Below are 21,807 nucleotides of genomic sequence, written 5' to 3' on the forward strand. Positions count from 1 at the left end.
GGCATTCATCATGAGGATCTTCTAAGAGATCTGAAGGAAAGATTTCCCTAACTTCAGAAGCGGACTGAATCTGGTTCTTGGTGCCCGATGAATTGGTTTGTCCAGAGACTGAATTAACTTAGTCCATGATAGGTTGTTGAGTTGAAGTGTTCTGGAATGAAACTGAGCAAAACAGGACTGCCTCAAATTAGGTGACCCCTGCATAGTCCGAAGCTTCTCTTGGTGAACAAAAACTGGTCCTTGTTTACAATAAGATTCAGATACTGAATGTGATATGTCCGCTCCAGTGCTGACTTTTGCAGTTTCAGCATCCAGGCAAACCTTTTTAAGTTTTGTTTTGTATTGTACGTGATACATTGTCAGGCAGAACCTGTGCCAAGTGTTCTCTTAATAGGAGGTCGCCCAGATATTCCACAATGGGAATACTCTGCAAGTTCAACAGGGGACAGCATCTTGGTGAACATTCAAGATGCACAGAATAGACCAAATGGCAGGGACACAAACTGGAAGTGCTTGTGACCCATAGCTGTGCTAAGGAATCACTGATGTACTGGGCAAATGGGGATATGCAAGTATACATCGATCAGCCATAACATAATGACCACCTGCCTAATATTGAGTAGGTCCTCCTTTTGCTGCCAAAAAAGCTCTGACCTGTTGAGGAATGGACTACACTTGACCTCTGAAAGTTTGCTGTGGTATATGGCACCAAGCTGTCAGTAGCAGATCCTTTAAGTCCTGGAAGTTGCGAGGCGGGGCCTCCATGGATCAGGCTTGTTTTTCCAGCACATCCCACAGCTGCTCGATTGGATTGAGGTCTGAAGAATTTGCAGACCAAGTCAACACCTCAAACTTGTTGTTGTGTTCCTCAAACCATTCTTGAACCATTTTTGCAGTGTAACAGGATGTATTATGCTGCTGAAAGAGGCCACTGCCTCTTGGTAGGTAGGTGTCTTGGTAGGTAGGTGTCAAAGTAAGATCCAAGGATTCCCAAAGTAGGTGTCAAAGTAAGATCCATATGAATGGTAAGACCCAAGGATTGCCCAAAGCATCACTCTGCCAGCTTGTCTTCTTCTCATAGCGCATCCTGGTGCCATCTCTTTCACAGGTAAATGACAAACATGCTCCCTGCCATCCACATGATGTAAAGAAAATGTGATTCATCAGACTAGGCTGGTTTCTCCCATTGCTCCGTGGTACAGTTCTGAATGCTCATTTGCCCATTGTGGGCGCTTTTAACAGTTAACACAGGTACGCGTGGGCACCCTGACTGGTCTGCAGCTATGCAGCCCCATAAGCAACAAACTGCAAAGCGTTGTGTGTTCATGCACCTTTCTATCTGAACCAACATTAACTTTTTCAGCAATTTAAGCTACAATAGCTCTTTACTGGATCGGACTACATGCTCCTCATGTTCATCAATGGGACTTGGCCGCCCCTCACCTTGTTGCCGGTTCAGCAGTTTTCCTTCCTTAGACCACTTACAAATGTAACCAATCATAGTAAATATTATGCAAAAAAAACACTTAAAAATTTACAGTAAACTGTCAGTTTGTTTTACGTAAAAAGGTCCATATAAAGCAACACATAAAAAGTTCAGCCTGTGCCTTATGACGGGGAAGCACTGTAATAGTCTGATAGCACTAACCCCACTCCCGCTCGCAGCCAGACTTTCCCCATCCTTTTCTTTTCACCCCTCTTCTCCTTCACCCCTCACTGTTCTCCCATGATCTTCCCCCTCCATACCATAATTAGTACTCCCGCCATATTGTACATCGATACCTGGAAAACACACTCTTAACATCACGCTGACACTATTCTGCACGCCTGTAAGCGTTAACTTAGCCCACCTGACAACCCTCTGCGGTGGATGACACCACATTCCAGGATACGATACATCAATGTACTGTTAATATGTACAATAGAGTACTGTGATTATGCCCTGACTTAACTTGTCACTTTATTGTCTTTTAACTTCAATAAAATTTGAAGAAAAAAAAAAGTTCAGCCTGTGGAACTTTTTCCCTATGTGTTACAATGCAGTGCGGAATCCAAAGAAAAACCCGTCTCAAGCAATATTTTAATTTGTCAATGTACTCTGTCTGTGTCCCAATATGTTCCAAAATGCATAGAACATGCCTGGTGTGCATTAAACTGTATTGCACAGTCTTTATTGAAAAGGAGGACTGTTTCTCTTTTATAGTGTAACGGTCTGAAGACCGGGGCACAGGAGAAGATGGGCTTCGGGGCTTACGGAGCGGACTGAAGGTAAGGACTGGAGTGATATCAGGGATGTAGGTCACAAGGAACATATAAACTAAGTCTGCGCGTTATCAGGGATGCACTAGAGGTACAGTGTCTAAGAAGGACCAGGTCTTCTACAGAGCATCCAATGGTGAGGATGATTTGTACTGCTGGACATCTTCCAGGTTGCAGCCCTCTAGCGCACCCGAAAAGACTCAGAGGGCTAGGGGAAGCACCGGGGTACTAGATACAGTGACAGGGAAGAAACCTGAAACCAAGAGGAGAAGGATAGTAACAGTGGCACAGAAGAAGAAAGAGACACACAACTAAAGGTGCCAAGCGTGCAACACAGGATACACCAAGGAGGAAAGAAGCGCAGGGACACAGGAGACGGTGACACATGGGGAAGGTGCGTAGCATACAGGTACAGGAGTAGCAGATACTCACAGGAAACGTGTATAATGAGATACAGGATACACAGAAGATTACACACAAAGTGCAGGACAAAAAGGCGAATGCACACAGGGATTGTGCGTTACAAGTAGGTATTGTATAAAGATACAAGGAACAAGTGGAGACCTGAAGTACAGAGGTACATGCGTGCACTAAGGTGGAGAATACACTGGAGAGGTGCGTAAACAGAAATACTGTACACTAGAGAAAGACAGGCAGATGTACGGAGAAATAAACCATATAATTACCAATAAACATGTTTACCTACTTTCTTTGAAATAGAAGAGCAGTTTATAGAAAAATAACTACACCATTAAATAGGTCAGTACACACTGTGTGTATAACATTACTTCGCTCCTATAGTTCATACACAGCAAGTTTTGGAAAGAGGCCATAAACAATAATAGGCAATAAAAGAAGGCTACAATTATAAAGGGGACAGTAGCAGAATTAATACCATTTGCCAGAAAACTGTGCAGAACCTATGTATTTTGATACGAGTGCCTGAGACACATATGCATTATTTTAAAAAAAAAGTCATACTTCTTAAAAGGAGAACTATGAGATGAGTGATTTCCACTCACCACATAGTTCTAGCCGACCTGTGACAGTGAGACTGTCACAGGTCGGCTCAGTAGATCGGGAGGTGAGCGAACAGATACCGGCGTTCGCTCACCTCTCGATCCTGTCACGGCTCTCTGCCGTGACAGGGGAGGGGCTGGATTCCCCACTCCCCGCTCCGATCCGCCAGCACTGACTGGCGGAACGGACGGGGGAGGGGGCGGGTACAGCTGGCTCTGCCTCTAGATAGGCAGAGCCAGCTGTCACTCACGCAGCTGGGCGGATCTCGACATCGATGTCGGGATCCGCTCCGGCTGCGGCGTCTCAGTATACCGCGAGCTGTAGCTCGCGGTATACTGAGCTTAGGGTAACGGGAGGACGCTAGTTTGTGTTCTCCCGTTACCCTAAGGAGAACTATGGGGAAAAACACTGACCCCATAGTTCTCCTTTAAGCAATGATTAGGGCAAGAAAATAAACGGATTGCTACTATACAGTAATCTTGGAGTACCTTCCTAATTACTAAACATAGCTCGCTTCCCTGATCTCCTGTAATAAGCACATTTCCCACTGCATAGGGGTATAAAAAATGTTTGTCTTCCAAATGATTTGTACTCCTGTAATCCTTATCTTTACTTTTTAATTTCAATCTCCAATGCCTTGGCGAAAAGTGTCAAGTTTTTGGGAGCTGTGTCCTCCTGATGGTATAATCACTGCACATGCAGGGTGAGTGAGACGGCTGCACATAGCTATAAAGCACAAAGATCATTAGCACATACAGTTATGTGTGGAAAGCTGAGTCGCTGTTAGGTTGAGAAGCATTGCTCCATTTGCGGTAAATTGCACGGATATAGGTACATGAATCAACTGCTCCAACAAACCAACAGGTATAAAACACACTGTATAAGCAATAGATTTGAAAAAGTCACTGCTCAAGCCACATGCTATTGTTGGATAACATCTAGCTGATGTTAAGATTAATTGACTAAATACATAGCAAAACACCTCTACTCTTAAAAGCAGACTGGACTTAATAAGCAAGGTTAAGCTTTTTCACACAAAAAACAAACAAACACTTTTTCAATAGCCCTGTTTTCATAGATCTTTGCCTTGTGCACTGGCAGACAAATTACCAAGATAAATAATAAAACTTGTAGCAAGAGAAACATTTTCTGTCCCTTATATGTGAATTAAACGGTGCTTCTGATTTAAAAATGAAGATGAAAACACCCTCCACTCCATTAAAGTAAGCCAGCACACCTTTAACTACCTCCCGGCCATCCGCTGTGTATACACGGCCTGCCGGGGGCTTCTTGGATGTAACTGGGCGTGTATACACGTCCTGTTAGATCCGCCCGCTCTGGCACGCCGCGCGCGAGCGGGAAATCCCCGCTATTTGAAAAGAGGCAGCGATGCCCGTATCCATTCATACTTCTACAGTTAAAATCAATTACCTTTTACTTTTTGTGATTATTTTCATGCATTAAGATACATTTTTCAGCAATGGAATCTGCTGGTTTCCTCAAGGGAGTAAGTAGATCTGCACAGGAGTTAAAGGTGTGACACTGGTGTATGTATCAGTTATGTGTGTGCTGTCCTGCGGCAAAGTAAGAGCCTGCTCAGAAGAAAAGATGAGGACTGAATTTTAACTACCAGTTAGAAAGATTTCCGTTTCTTAAGTGTGCTGATTTTATTGTAGCTGCACTACATCATCAGTTTGCTTTAAAAAAACAAAACAAAATAAATAACCTAAAAAATGAAGCTTATATAAGGCTTTTAGTATAAAGAGTAGGTTATTGTTATAAACACAAATCATCCAGCATTACAAAAAACTTACCTTAATAAACCCACAACATACTCTATAGTTGCACTTGATCCTGTATGACTGACGGACAATGACACAGCTTCCAGCAAAGAAATGAGATGCGGATATACACATCTATGTAAATGTGGCATACACTTGCATTACTTCTGTAGACTTGTGTTTTTATCTGGTTCATTTTAACATTCGGCTGGATTTTACAACAATCATGATAATGTAAACTGGCTAGATTACCAAAGCTGATGTGCAGGGGATGCCCTGCCCTGACAGTAGTGACAAATGCTTAAATGATAAGAAAAAAAACAGCGGACGACAGTGTGAAGAACAAGTCGATATCACGCTGTCATGAAAGCATTTGATAAACATTATTAGTCTATTACTCACCTAGCCTCATCATTCATTGTGCTGTGGCCAATGGGAGCCATGAAGCTCACCAGTTTGCTATGGACATGATACCTGTATTAAAAAAAATTAAAATTAAGTACACTCTTTAAATTAAAAAAAAACCGTACCGTTACACATTATTTGATGTATTTTCAGAAATAAAATGTGGAGATGTCTATAAAGTCATAGATGAAGTAATTGGTTTACATTTCAGCTGACACTCCACGGTAAACATGCAGCCAAATACTCTTGGTTATTAGCCCTTCCAGGGATAAAATTACATGAACATTTTGGACTTCATGATACTGGGGATTTAACCTCTTGTAATATCTCCTTTCCAACACAGGGTAATCAACATACTGGGAATGAGTTACTTTGCTCAAAAACAATGTTAGAATAACCCGTACAGTTACTAAAAAATTTAAGGAGTAAAGTTTTTGACCAGTTGATTGATTACTTGATAAGGAAGTCAAATGTGTTCAGTAAACGTACTGTTTTCCACAATATTATAATTTTTCTCTTTCAATCCCGAAGATGCTATTTACATTTTTTTTCAAAATAAACCCTTTACTTTAGCAAGTCCACTAACGGTTTATTTAATAAATAATGCAAGCAGCAGATCCTGATTGGTTGCTATGGGTCTTGGTCCTTGCACTATTTATGTGAATAAAGGCACTACATAATGAGTTTGCTACATAAAAGGGTCAATTCACTAAAGTACGAGAGTCATTTTTTCCAAATTATTTTCTCTTGAAAAAAGTCACAAACACAGATACTGAATTTTATACAGCGTTTTCTGTAGCCATCGAAGACATTTTCTTTTACCATTTGAAGCACAGACAGTGATAGCGCTTTTTTCATTTTGTCTCTGTAATTGTGTGTTTGTTTATTGTGGTCTGTGTAATGTTGGTCACCTCAGTTTCTCTTTCATCACTACCAGGGCAGAAAGCAAGGTAAAATCTCCCACAGGTAGACAATGAGCAATTTTAACATGATTGAGGATGTGATCCTTCTTAACTTCAACAACAGCCAAATTATGTAAGGGTTAGAGTGATAACCTTTATTTTGTGAACCGATTGCTATATAAATTTGTATACAGACATTCCTCGGTTACCGACTTACCTGCTTTGCGACCACTCGCACTTACGACGGACTGCCGAGCGACCTCCGACCTTGCTTGTCAGCGTCAGTGCGACGTGTCGCCGGCGGAAGTGGCATCCTCCGATCTTCACTGCGGGTCCCGGTAAGTATTTTAATTGCCCGATGTACAGTACACTCTTCGGTACTGTACATCTGCAACGCTATACAGTACTGTACTAATGCAGTACAGTACTGTATAGAGTTCCTCACTTAACGACCAATTCGTTTAACGACCTGGTCGTAGGAACTCGGTCGTTAAGTGAGGAATACCTGTAGTAACACGTTAACATAAATGCACAATGTAGGGTCCGTTCACATCAAAAATCTGAAGAAAAATGATTCATCTCTGCCCATTAGTGCTGCAGCGAACAATTATTTTCATAACTGATTAGTTGTCCGATAATTTTTTTCAACTAATTGATTGGTTGCATTAAAAAAAATCTCTCTCAGAATAGTTGCCAACTATTCTCATAATTGATTATTATCGATTGAATCAATTAGTTGTTGGAGCCCTAGTGCCCATGTGTTAGCATCCATTAAGAAACGGATCACAACGCAAGGGATCTGATGTGAATGGGGCCTAATTCAAATGCCTCAAAAAATATAGCAGGCAGTATTTGCATTGATAATGGGAATTAGCCAATGTGATATCTACCCAGAGGATAAAAATGACTCACAGCAAGGAGTATAGCACATACTATAAAGATCTGACCCCCACATAAGGCAGAAAAGTGTGTGAGGGAATGACAGATTTCTTTCCTGTAGCAGCCAGGTTCTTACTTCCCGGATTCAAGCACAATACTGAAGAAGGAAGGTGGATATCTACCTTGTGCATCAAAAAACTTTCTTTCTTCAGACATTTATAAAGCAATGCTTAGTGCAAAAGTACAAAATTCTCATTTGTAATAAGAATGCGACAGATACAATATTAAAAACATAAAAACGCTTTCACCTGCATCTTGCAATAATGTGTGTCGCTGTGGCTTGGACCTTATTGCTATTTTCACTTCATATTCTAACAACAAAACATCCATCCTGCAAAATGTATTTTTTAATAACCACATTTTATTTTTTTATCAATTAATTCTTACTTGTCTGTGCATTCTGCTTCCAGCACGCTGTGTTATTAAGTCTGTCTTTTCACTTTAAGCTTCACAGCACAAAAACCTTGCTAAGCACCTTCAAAGATTTACATTCTGCTGTTGTACTAGCGTCAGTTTCATAACAAAGCATTACATGGGCTGGTTTTTCCCTTTTTACTTCCCTCCCTTCAGGGCTGTTGACAATGCTTGCAGCTTCCTGGGCTGGCAGACGCTGATGTAATTGTATCTCTCTTGCTCTGTACCTCCTACTTGTATTCCTTTTACTGCCAGCAAAAGAACAACAATGTGCTTTGCTTCCAACCCATATTGATATCACAGATCTACCGCTGGCTATTTGTGGAATACAGGATAGAACAAGGTGCACTACAGCATACTAAAAAGCAGGTTTGGGGTGTGCTTTTTTTCCATTTGTTTGTTTTTTACAGCTGGTGCTGACTGTATGTATCACCTTTAGGGCCAGTTCACACAACTTCCAGCGCATTCCAGCATGGTCAGCTGCTGGAACGCACTAGAAAATCCTCCCTGCATTCTGGGGTGGGAGGGGGCATGGCTGTGCATTCAAGACAAAGGCACCACTGCCAAGCCCCCACCCCCCACGCAGTGCGATTGCATGGCACATCACTGCCTGCACTCCGGTCCAGTGCGATCGCAAAAAATAGTGCTCCCCTTCCCATTTTTTTTTTTTTTGAAAAATCTTTTTATTCTTTTTGCATAGTAAACAATTACATTACATTACAGTAACATTCGGGCACCAACATAGCACCCCATTCACACACAACAGTGTATACATTACGGCATAACGTATGCCAACAACCTTAAAGGACCATGCAAGGTCCAATAACTAACCCTCTGACCATAACCCTCCCCCTCCCCTAGGCACAGGTAAATTATTACAATATAATTACAATCAATCCACCCCCCACCCGCTCCCTGATGTGAACCTTACAGCCAATCTCTTAAGCACTTCCCAGAAAGATGCAGAGTACCAGATTCAGTCAAAGGCAGTTAAAGAATATATATCGGGAGTGGATGGATTCCCTATGCTCTCACCACAATCCCATCCTTGTACAACATTACCTCCCCTAAAATTCCAGGAAAGCCATAACCCCCTTCCCATTTTTAAACGCTCAATTCACATACACATTCCTGGGAACAAAAAGCACATATATGAAAAGAACTGCTGCGAAGATGGGTATAATACCTCTCCAGTCACACTTGTTTTGAGACATGGAAACTGGTTGGCTTTGCCTAGCCAGCAAATTAATTACTCATTTCCTGGTCTGTGAGGTCTAGTTCACACCAAGTGCGAAGCAGATGCAGTGCAGAGCAGCTTAAGAGCGCATCCAAATCGCATTCAATGTATTCCAAATGGTATTTTGGGCTCTAGTTCAAACCAGTGTTCAGTTCCAGTGCATGTGTAAAAACTGCAGCAGGCGCTATTTTTTCTACTCTGGAAAGCACCAAAACGCATGTAATCACATCAAAAGCAAATGCTCTGGAACGCACTGGACCACTTCTAAAGGGCCATTTTAAGCTAAAAAGAAAGCACCGGACTGCACGTGTGAAAATGCACTGCACTGCATATGCAGAAACGCATCCAGATATGGTCCGGATCTGGTGTGAACAAGCCCTAACCGTGTTTTTGGCACTTTCCAACTGTGGGTAAAGCTGAGGTCTGCTTTCCAGGGTAGAGAGTAGGGGAGTAGAACAACTTTTCTTTTGCCAAAAAATAGACTCAACAAGCTCTAATCAATTGGAGCTAGAGATCATGTGATCTCTGCTTCTTAGCCTGGAAGAGTACGACAAACATTTTTGGCTTTTATGGTAAAGCTGACATATGATTCATGTAAAGTGTGGATTTTAATGATAAGTTCACCTTTAATTTTTTTTTTACTTACAGGACTATTCACAAAAGGGTGAAGAGTTTGGAGAAGGCAGGAGGAGTGAACAATCTAGGACAACATAGCTGAACTGGAAAACATCTCCAATTCAGCTCACTTTCCAGTTCAGCCATGTTATCCTACGATGTTCACTTCTCCTGCCTTCTCCAAACTCTTAACTCTTTTCTGAATAACACCTGTTTTTGTCATAAGAAAAAAAAACACATGAGCTATATATGTTGCTCAGAGTTTATTCTGTAACCACATTTTATAATGTGTGCATACATTTTTTTAATAGGAACACAGTAGAAAATTAAATATGACATTGATGAGTATAGGTTTAGCTTCATATGCTCCTGAATGGTTTCTTGTTTGGTTACAGCAAAGCCTACAGGTATTAGCAGTGGGATGGGGTACAAGTGTGAGGTTTTCCAAGAAGCAAAGCAACTTTTTTGGAGCAGGGGGTGGACAAGTGGTGGAGTACCTAGACAAACAGCATTTTGTGGGTTGGGTATTATTATTATACAGCAGGGGTGCCCACAATTTTTAGTGTTAAGATCTACTTTTCAAATGACGATCTACATGAGATCTACCAACGAAAAAAAACCTCCCTCGCTCTCTCTCTCTCTCTCCTGGCTTTCTCTCCTTGCTCTCTCTCCTGGCTGTCTCTCCTTGCTCATCCTCCTGGCTGTATCTCCTCTCTCTCCTGGCTGTATCTACTCGCTCTCTCCCCTGGCTGTTTCTCCTTGCTCTCTCCATTGGCTGTCTTTCCTCTCTCTCCGGGCTCACCTTGCTGTATTTTGGAACAGGCTGTGTAAACTAATATTCATTGATACATGGCACTTCAACCACCAGCATCCACCAGAAAGGTATCAGGGAGCTTGGCTCAGCAGGCTCAAGCTAATAGGTAATCATGTGTGCACAGCTAAGTAAATATACCAAAATGGAATCAAGGGGCCACCATTCACACCCTTCGTGATCTACCAGCATCAGCTTTGAGAGCTACTGGTAGATCACGATCTACCTAATGGGCACCCCTGTTATACAGGATTTATATAGCACCAACAGTTTGTGCAGTGCTTTACAATATAAGGAAGGCATTACTATCACAATACAATTCAAGACAAGATGGTAAGGAGGGTCCTGTCCGTGAGGGCTTACAATCTGAAAGGGAGGGGGAAGTGATACATGAGGAGGTAGCTGTGTGGGGATGAATTGTTTGAGAGCGTGATGGTTCAGTGGTTAGTTTGAGGTTGGATAGGCTTCCCTGAAGAGATGAGTCTTAAGGGATCGCCTAAAGGCTGTCAGAGTGGGAGATAGTCGGACAGGTTGGGGTAAAGAGTTCCAGAGGACGTGAGAGACTCTAGAGAAGTCCTGGAGGCGAGCAAGGGAGGAGTTGACGAGGGAGCTGGAAAGCAGGAGGTCTTTGGAAGAGCGGAGGGGATGGTTAGGGTGATACTTTGAGATAAGGTTGGAGATATAGTTGGGGGCAGAGTTGTGGATGGCTTTGTAAGTCGTTGTTAATATTTAGAATTGTATCCTTTGGGTTATTGGAAGCCAGTGGAGGGATTGGCAGAGGGGGGTTGCAAACACTGAGCGGTTGGTTAGGTGGATGAATCTAGCAGCTGCATTCATGATAGACTGAAGGGGGGATAGCCTTGGTAGAGGTAGGCCAATAATGAGGGAGTTGCAATAGTGAAGACGAGAGATAACGAGTGGAAGAGTCATTTTGCGGTTTCTTTGGTGAGGCAGGGGCGTATTTTGGAGATGTTACGAAGGTGAAGGCGGCAGGATTTGGATAGTAATTGGATGTGGGGAAGAAAGGTGAGGACAGAGTTGAGGATGACACCTAGGACCTTGGCATGGGGGAGGGCTGGATAGTTGTGTTAACAATCTCAAGGGAAAAGTTGAGGGAAGGTGCACGGACAGGAGGGAATATCATGAGCTAAGTTTTTGAAAGGTTGAGTTTTAAGAAGTGTTGTGACATCCAGACTGATATGTCAGTTAGTAGATTAGTGACACGCAGGAACACTGAGGGGGTTAGTTGTGGAGTAGAAATATTTGAGTGTCATCAGCATAGAGATGGTATTGGAAGCCATGTGAGGTTATTAACTGACCCAGGGAGAAGGTAGACAGTGGATGTGAAGTAAAGTTTTAAACACTATACAGGAGCACAAATAAAAAAGAGCAATAGAAGTATGGCTTGCAGAATCACCTTCGAAAGGAATTTAGCCGATGGATCTTCCCAACTTCAGTTCAACTTCCTAATTTCAGTGCTAAGGAATACATTCCTGATTAGTTGGGTCATGGGAGTTCTCTTTAGGGTCACAGGAGGACATATACTAACCTTCTCCCGTGACCCAAGGCTCAGTATTTTGCGGGCTGTTGCCCGCGATATACTGAGAGTGCTGCAGCCAGGACAGCTGGCTCTGTCTATCTAGAGGCAGAGCCAGCTGTGCCTGCCCCCTCCCCAGCGCTGGAGGATCCGGAAGTGGGGGAATCCCTGACAGTCACCGCTCTCTGCAGGGAGATGTTCGGAAAGTGAGCGAGTGACGGTATGTGTTCGCTCACTTCCCGATCAATAGAGCCGACCTGTGACAGCTTCTATGTCGCACATGAGCTCTAACTTTGAGGATGAGTGGACATCACTCATCTCATAGTTCTTCTTTAAACGCTAATATTTGAAAGAAACATGGCTGGCTAGAAAATGCATTTTCCAGCATAGTCTGATATATAATTAATTAGACCTCTCTATTCTTATTTCCCATAGTCCATATGACAATAATGAAATCAATTTTTCCTATAGCTTCTAAAATAAAAACCATCTCATTGCAACCAACAAGATTTACAGGGAAGCAAAAAAAAAAAAAGAATTTTGAAAAGTGATAAGGGACATAATACCTCTGTGAAAATAGTGTAAATATAAAAAACCAGGCCAGTAAATTTCTCATAGGGTTAACGGAATTACTGGCTGGTCCTTTACAAGCCATTTTTTGACCATATTTGAATAAGTGTAAAAAAAGTGTAGCTATGGATATCTAAAGTTATTGTATAGGTGTGCTGCAATTAAGCTATGAATAGCAAACCTTATAGGCTTTCTAGTACTGAACATGAAACGTGATAGTCTTCTTTTAAAGGCAAACTATAATTTATTTAGGTCAACTTTACTTATTTATAAGTTTACAATTTATTACACACACAATATCTATTCTGTATAATGCTTTTCTATTTTAAGAAAATCTTTGCTCTACAAATAAAAATTTCAACACAGCACCCATGACATTGGTGTTCTAAAGAGAGATGAGAGCAGAAGCCGTTTGCCTACAGGCTCTGTCTCCTTAATTGAAACCTTGTATGAAGCTGTCTGAAAAGGCAAACAGAAAGGGGCCAGTCACTGTTCTGACCTACTGCATGTGTGTGTGTTAGGTGGAGGTTTACCTATTGGGCTCTGTAAACAACAGGATTTTTTTCAACAGAAGAGCTAAGGAGAGCATGGGGAAAAACGTGAAAAGGAACCAAAACCCTACATGCCTGCTGCATCTGAAATAACAAAATATATTTACCTGAAACAAAGAAAATGTACACTGTGTCTTTATATTCCTTTTTTAACTGGATATCTTAAGGCCCAAACAAAGCGAAAATGCACTAAAAACGCTATCACTACAAACATCTCTAAATTGATACAAACAACTTTGTCGTCATTTAACCCCTTCACGACTGACTACGTACACAGTGTACGTCGCTAGCATCGGGGCTCTGTTTAAACTTGTAAAGTCGACTGTCGGCTTTACAATAGAAGTGATTCTGGCGACTCAGCTGTTGCCAGATCGCTTCTACGGCCCGATGAAGGGGTCCACCTCCCCCCGCCCGACACCCCCGCCGTGCTTCCCGGGCTCCGTTGCCCCTCCTACGGGCCCGGAACCGGCATTCTCTGGTGTCGGCGGGGAGCTGGGGAGGAGATGGACGAACTTTTCCACTAAATTTTGGGGTTTGATAAGGAGTTGCGCTAATATCGTGCAACGTAAAAATTTGCAACTGCCACCATTTTATTCTATAGGGTCTTGGCTTTCAGAAAATATATAATGTTTAGGGGTTTTAAGTAATTTTCAAGCCTAAAATGTGGACTATAACAAGGGTGCAAAAAATGAAAAAAAGGACTCAGGTCTCGTTCACACCTAGGCGTATTGCATATGCGCGACCGTCACGCGTTTTTTTACAGCGATTTCCGAAGGCTACTTGGCTGTATCCCAGTGGAAACGCGCAACAAAACGGCCCAAAGTAGTACATGTACCTTTTCAGGCGTGGGCCGTTTTGTAGCGCGTTAGGGACGGGCGGAAATACGCCACGGTGGGAACGAGACCACTGAATACAATGGTATTTATATTTTTGAGCGTTTTGTAGAGCGTTCGTCGAGCGTAGAATGCGCTACAAAACGTTCAGGTGTGAACGAGGGCTTAGTCATGAAGAGGTTAAAATTACAGATGCTGTAGTTGCTCTTTTCAGGTCAAAACCTAAACTGGCATATCAATAAAATACCACATTTATAAAAGTTATTTACAGATACAATGCAAAACTGCTAGACAGAGATATGTAAACCCAATTTGTAGTTTTAGCATCCTGGATGGAATGACAACACGTCAATCCTATTAAAAAGGCTCAAAGTCCATCTGCATTCGGGGAAAAAAAAATTGAACTGTTTATTCACAATAGATATTTGATACGGAGAGATAACAGCCATCATCTACTACATAAAGTACAGCTGACACACTTCTGAGAACCCTTATAATGGATCTACACATTGGCGGAGCTTTATTACCTTCCAGCCGTAGTAAAATGCATGCATAATTTCATGGTGTTCTCTGCAGCTTTAACACTGAGTTCTAATGTGATGCCTGCTGTTTGTAAGTATTCATAAATCTTTTGCTATCAAGGATGAACCACATTTTGAGGCAGCATGCTGATTTCTGCTGTAAAATTTACATTGTTGCATTCATCGCATCTCACCTGTTCAAACCACACGCACAATATATGTTTCTATAATCTATACATACAAGAAGCACTATGGAAAATAGATTTTTAACACAGGAAAATACTACAATATCTGTACTGCCAACAAAACTTCCTGGAATACTTAGTTTAGCCAAACTGTTAACCTGTAAGGGTAATGTCAGCAGCAAGACTACGTACAGACACATGTATGAGTCGTACGACCAAATGACCCACACAACAGTACAAGATATAGGCATGAAAACATTGTGGAAAGCAATATAAAACATAGAAAAAAAAACAGTAACATAATAAGAAATATCAGGAGAGCAGCAGTACATGTACATGTAATGTCATACACAACAGTGTATGACATTACATTCAAGCAAAGAAAACTAGGAGGGCTATTCACTTACCTGCCAAAGGATCTAGCCGTAGCTTCGGCTGATCTTTTGTCTCTCGTCGGCCACCAGAGCACTGTAGTTCAGTCGAACTGAAGGGCTGCTGTGCGGGCTATTCACAATAGCCCGCACAGCAACCAAACGTATATGCTTTAGCTCGGCTAAGCCAAAGTGACAGCCGAAGCTCGTGGCATTCGGCTATTCCTTCACTGCTGTTCGGCCCCTATGAGAATAGGGACGTATGGCAGCGAGTGAACTGCTGGAGCTTCGGCAGAGAAGAATCAAACGGGTTCCGCACTTCAGCTCGGCCGAACATGTAGAGCCGATGTAAGGCTGGAATCAGCCATATGAGCCGAAGTGAATAGCCGAACCCCGTTAAGCTCAGTTCACTTCTACTCGGTTATTCACACGGCTGCCTTTGGCATCTAGGCGAATAACCCCCTAGGCCCCTGTGATGAGAGAACATGTAACCACCAAGACGTGGGAGCAATGAAGAGCTTTGCAGAAGTGAGGTCGGGAGGATAAGGTTCTTTTAAGAGTCTATTAGCAGACTATCAAAGAGGGCAAAATAAGATGATGTAGAAAAGGGAATATGAGCAAAATGAAAAGGATAGCACGGGGGGGAAAAAAAGGGAGTAGAGATAAAGAAAGAGAAGGGGAAGTAGGGCTGGATGAAGAAGAGAAGAAAGATTTGATGGAAGCGCGACTTGATTAATAGAGCAGGAAAGTCAAGAAGGAGCAAAAGTTGGGGAGTTAGGCAGTCAAGGTTGCATAAATATCAGTGTATTTACACAAATGCCATCTCGTCCAGGTCATAAAGTAACAAGTCATAGTGTCATTGCTGGAATGAATGAGTTCTTCCATGTCTGCCACATAATTAACGCTTTCCAGTGTCTAGGGATTACAGTTTTTGAAGCATTCAGTAAATGTAGCATCAGCGATCATTTAGAAATATGAAGAGAAGCATCAAAATGTAACAGTAAAGAAGATCGTTCCATGGCTTGACAAAGAGGGTAACCCTCAAAACGCGTAGCCTACCGCCAACCCTGCTTTTGTGTCTCTCAGATTAGAGCATATCTCCCTCTGACAACAAGCACTGACTCACATCATTTAGCGCACCCCTAACGGTCCTCCCGAACACGGCGCAGAGACACACGGCTAGGTGTGTCATTCAGCCGACTGACATTCACCTCTCTCCTTCTCCAGCTGCCGCGGCTCGGCCTGGCCAGCCAAGTACGTGGGCTGGCGACAGACCCGACATCCCAGATTCGGCACGGCAGCCATCCACCACCTGCCGCGGACCCGACAAGACCTCTGATGCCATAGCACTGGGGATTTCAAGGCACGTCTGGTGACATCCCAACCGTAAGTCACATATCATTCACTTCATTTTACTTTGCCAGCCACTCCAGGCTCTCCAGCACTTACATAGGTAGTTGCGCTCTTCAGTACATTGTAATTTTTATTTGTAATTCACAGGGTTCCTCTCCCTGCTTTGAAGAGCTCTGCACACCATTCCCTACGGTATACAATTCAGCAGCGAGTTCATACACTAGGAGTGCGCTTTCATATTTGTTTCTATTTAATTGCTAAGAGTAAATAAGAGGTAGGGGTAAAATCAAGAGGGGCATCTATAATGTGCGGAATAAGATCGCATAGGTCTGTCCAAAAGGGCATAAGGAGGGGGCAAGTCCACCATATGTGCAAGAGAGTACTGGCCGCTTCAGAGCATCTCCAGCAACTGTCTGGAATAGATGGAAATATGTGGTGGAGAGCTACAGGGATTTTATACCATCAAGATTGCTCTGTTTGCCTGAAGAAGGGACTGGAAACTAAATGATTCAGAAACATCGCTACACATTGTGACATACCTTTATTTTGTCAATAAAGAAGAAATGACAGAATATGCTTTGGTGTGCTGGAGACTACTTTTGGATTTATACCATCGGGAACACAGTTTATAATTCGTTTCTAAGATAATTGACCTTTTAACGGACTTTTGTCGAGCAGGGGGGTGCTTGCAGGGCCAGTAGTAAAGGCTGAACTAGAAGGACTTTCTGTTGTGCTCCAAAAAATAAGAACTGAAAAGGCAGGTAATATATAAATGTTGGCAGATGAAAGAAAATGTATAGAGCAACACAAATACTAACTTTTAGAATAAAATTCTAATTGTATTCCTTTAACCTCTAAAACTTACCACTGCAAGACATACTACTGGCTTAAGTTTCTGTATGACCGCTCTGTACAATTAATGTACAAATTGAGGGCATGTTCCAGGTCCCTTGTGTGTCCCTGTGCCTTTAAAATGGGGTTGGGCTGCCTCCTGGCAAACCTGCACCCAATTTTATATTTTGCTGCATGTGATCCAAGATGGAGACTCTCATAGGTTAGAGTTAGGACCGCACTACATAGAGGTACCTTGACGAGGCGGTGCAGCTTTCACACATTCTGCAGAAGACGTGTATCTACACCTCTGTTTTTAACCTTAGCGGTTAGACAGGTTTTTTTGCAAACGATTACCCCAGTGACGTCACATGTATAGTTCGGCAACAGGACACGCATGCACACTAACAATAGCTTTGTGAAAATTATCACACACATACTGTAAGCAGCAGGAGACTAATGGACCCTTCCAATAAAATTATAAACAGACGTGTTCCATTTCAATCTTGAAATGAGCTAGCGCTAATACATTCCGTCATGAAATTCATATATGGTTTGGTGTTATAAATGTTATACATTTCCATGGGTATGCCGCAAAGCAGTTTTACCATTGTAGGTCACAAAACAGAATCAGCAAATCCATGGCATTCTGTATTTGCATTTTTTTTATATGCATCTTACTGGATATAAAGTATAACATGCTTAAACTTTTCACAAAGGAAGGATGTTTCGCTCAAATTGTAATTGAACATTTTGATCAACTCTCTTGCTGATGATCTGGCTGGGTCTGCTCAATTGTTATCTAGAGCTGGGTAATAAGATTGCCATGCTAGGGCCTTGATCTCAGTGAACGAGTACAGTCCATGTCGCACACACAGAGATGGGGCTGCATTATTTCAAAAGCTTTGAGAGTGTGACTCAGTTGTGTGATGTTGTCAGCGGCTTTTGACTGAATCATGAATACATCCAATTATGTGTGATGCTGACAGAAAAGAATATTGATAGCCAATAATTACAGGCTTTTCAGGCCAACAAAGCAGCTCTTTCCTCTTTTAATAAATTATCCAAGAACATCAATCTTAAAAATTACTATGCCACAACTGACCCAGACTAGTTTGCATGACTTTCTATCTGATGGTGGTTGCAACTAAAGGCTGGATGTTGACATATCCTGGCTTTTTATTTCAAGATCAGAAATTTACAGTTTAACAGTATGAAAATGTATTATATTAAATTAGAGCACACAATTGGCCAGTTCCTTATTGTATTATTATCCATAAGAAAAACATTTTGCTAGATACACAATGGGATTTATTTATAATAGTCTTTAAGGCATTATGGAACAGCAATACTTTAAAGTTGCAAGCAGAAAAATCATAGCAATAGTACAGTGGCATTGCAGAGTTCAATACAAGTGCGGCTACGTCAGAAAAAATTTATTAGTGATGTTGGCCGCTGTCGTAAAAGAGTCAAAACCACCCTACTCAGACTAAATCCCATCTATGAAACTCTCTTAAAAAGCCTCAGCGTGAATGAGCTTGCACAGTCTTTGACACTGCCAACCATCATTTTTATCATTCAGGCATATCTCTGTGATTAGAGCTACTTGAAGGCTGCTTTGGAGCATGTGTTAACTGTTAAAACTCCGACTGGTCATATCTCAAGCACAATACATTACTATCTTTCAAAGTGACTGAAATGGCTTTATCTGCAAATATGGATTTATAAAATCAGTTTACTTACAGAGTTTTCCCATCAAAGTGTGGCAGGACTACCCAGGCAAAATATATGTCCTGTAAACAGATTTTAGATAAAAACCTATTTCTTTACCCATGCAACACAAAGAAACAAGTTCAGTTAATTGCCACCATTCCCGGCTGCACATGTTCATCTTATCTTTGCTTTGGTCAGCTGTCAACAGCAAAGAGAAATGCCCAGTGCTTAGGTATACAGTAGGCATGTGGCTCACTCACCCTCCTTTAATGTTAGTGCTGTCACATCAGGGCAAGGAGAAAATTATTAGCTTTATATAGGCAAAAAGTTGTGATACTGCGCTTCATCTCTTTGCTCTTTGTGGCCGTATACAAGCGGTAGAGAGGCAAAAGGAAAGCATACAGCTGGGGAGTGGAGCACTTATGGGAACCCGTTTCTTCGCACTGGAAAAACAGATTTAGTGCTCATGTCAATAGGCGTTTTGCTGCTTTGTGTTGTGTTTTTTTAACACAGAATGTCCTATAAAAGTATGTTTTAACTACAGGCAAAGCAGGTCAAACACAATGTTTTCCATTTGAAAACAACTGTGTGCGTTCCAATGCAAAATGCAAAGTTTGACTAGAAGGCCCATTGATACGAACCCTAAGTGTAGCCAGGCCACCAGAAAGGAGCTCCTTTTTGTCTCTTGTGGAAATCACAGGAATCTCTCACATTTATGGAGAGCAGCTATGCCACTCAATCCTGCTGAGCGCTCCAACCATCCCTATAAAACAGCTGAGTGGTGGTAAGGCCCAAACAGTTGTGTGGGGTCTTCGGTAAACCATCAGGTCTGCCAATGGTAGAGGCAGCTATTCCTGCTGGTGCCCTAAAGACCCTTAAACAAGAACCCCAACCAGGCTAAAAACTACCAGTATATTTATATATTAGGGTAAAAACACTTTAATTCTTAATGAATGTGTAGGTTCCCATTTTATTGCTGCGAGAATAATGGGATGAGTCACTAAAGTAGGAGCTGCCTGCCATGACACGGCTACACAGAGAACAAGACAAGGGTTTTGTTTCTTGATACAGGCCTTAAAATGTGTAGAGAATTTATTTTAATACTAACTTATAAATAGTGCATCCAAAAACAAACAAGCATATCATACATTCACGCAATAAAGTATTCCTTTTCGCCAAATAGTGTAAAATGTCCATAAAACAGAGATAGCAGCTTAAAATAGTTTGTGGGGTGTCTAAACACATGCAATGCAAAAGCTATAAGAAGTTAATAATAATACAATTACTGTATTTGTTAATGTATTGGTACACTTGGTTGCCAAGGTGATACCTACCTCACTTTTCTCCCTTTGCTTGCTTTGGTATCTACTTTTTTCTTGATTTTGCTTCTAAGCTTCTGAATTGTAAGCCACTGTCTGTAAATGAATAAAAGTGTATATCAAAGTCAAACGTAACTACAGTTACCTTTAAACTGTGCCACCAAACTAGTAGTCACAATTATATTTTCAATAGCCACCAATTTCCTAGGGTAAGCACATACAGCTAACATTCTTGGACTTTAACTCCCAACCCAGGAATCAGTCTCAAAAAAGTGAAGCCACCATTAAAATCAGAGTTAGATGCCAGGTCTGCACTCCAAGCCAGTTTAAACTTAAACTTCTGCTGGACAATCTTATCCAGGACTCCATTGGAAGCTTCTTAGCAAATGTCAAATGTAGGCTAAAGCTGGCCATACACCTATAGATTATCTGCAGATTTTCTATGGTCAGATGGAAAAAGTGCAACAGATTCCTCCATCTACGCTAAACTGTGTGAATGGAGTAATCTCCACCTGGGCCAAGATATAGTATCTTGCTAGTTGGCCCCGCTGGCTCTCAAAACACCTGAACAATGCCTGCATCCAATCAGATTTTTCAGGTATTTTGACAGCCATTGCACTCACCTCCTTAAACAGACTGGTAAAAATAAGGGCTTGTTAGCTTAAGGGCTACACATTTGAGATTAGTTTAGGTTCCTACTTGATTTCTCCATACAGGTCAACAAATCTTGAATCGCCATATATATTAGCTGAGAATCACACAATCAGTCCCAGTGCGGTAAAAAGAATAAACCTGCACCTAGGCATCCCTCCAGATGTGCAGTGCTCTTAGTCATTATCTTACTAAAGATGACAGGTTGACTGCAATAAATCTAAGAAGGGGAGTACAATTAACGCTTAAAAATTCTATTTAAATTTTTTTCACACTTCATACAGACCACCCACCTAGTGTTGACGCTGTACATTTTTGCGACTACAGACTGAAATAATTTTGAATAAAAAAAAAAAATAATTTCTTTCAACAATGCATCTCCTATGAGCATTATGGAAAAATGTGATTTATTTTTACATATTTACAAAGCAGTGACATTTGTTATTGTAAACCTGTGATGAATCCACAACTAACATTTCCATTTTAGACCTTAGATGAACTCACAAAAACGCCTTTAGTGACTTGATTGTCACACTCTGAAGTTGATCTAAACATTAATTTGATAACTTTTAGCACTGTTGATCATAAACAATTTCCATGTGGCTAGGCTTTTTCAATGAAATATTGTTTTTTGTTTTATTGTATCACTATTTTATTGATCGCCTCCAGCCTTTTTCAGCCACTACTATCTATGTCCACTCATTTTAGCATCGATGGCAAATCACCACCGTACTTAACTTTTCTTAAAATTTCTTAATGTATGTTCTATACATTTTTTTTTGAATTATGTATTATTTAAATTAATATTCACATTTAAATAGATATTGTATGAAACAATTAAAATACAATTCCTGATATATTTGATATATCAGCAAGGAAAGGTTGAAAGAAAATAAAAAACGCTAACAGGATATCTTATCTACTGCATTTCAAGTGTTACAGTAAGATCAATAATGCATGCTAAAAAAAAAAAAAAAAAAATCTTGAAA

At 41.3% G+C, this 21,807-nt stretch overlaps 1 protein-coding gene across 1 annotated transcript in view; it reads right to left on the reverse strand.

Annotated features, from left to right (window-relative positions):
- The window catches only part of AATF (apoptosis antagonizing transcription factor), a 124,119-nt gene that overhangs the window by 22,485 nt on the left and 79,827 nt on the right, over positions 1–21,807 (reverse strand). The window contains exons 10-11 of the mRNA XM_018556777.1: positions 20,183–20,263; positions 5,463–5,534 (exon numbers count right to left, since the gene is read on the reverse strand). Of these exons, the coding sequence (XP_018412279.1) occupies positions 5,463–5,534; positions 20,183–20,263 (153 nt within the window). The remainder of the gene's footprint in view (positions 1–5,462; positions 5,535–20,182; positions 20,264–21,807) is intronic.

This window comes from Nanorana parkeri, unplaced genomic scaffold, assembly GCF_000935625.1.
Source record: "Nanorana parkeri isolate BGI_ZX_2015 unplaced genomic scaffold, ASM93562v1 scaffold252, whole genome shotgun sequence".
NCBI classification, from domain to species: Eukaryota; Metazoa; Chordata; class Amphibia; order Anura; family Dicroglossidae; genus Nanorana; species Nanorana parkeri.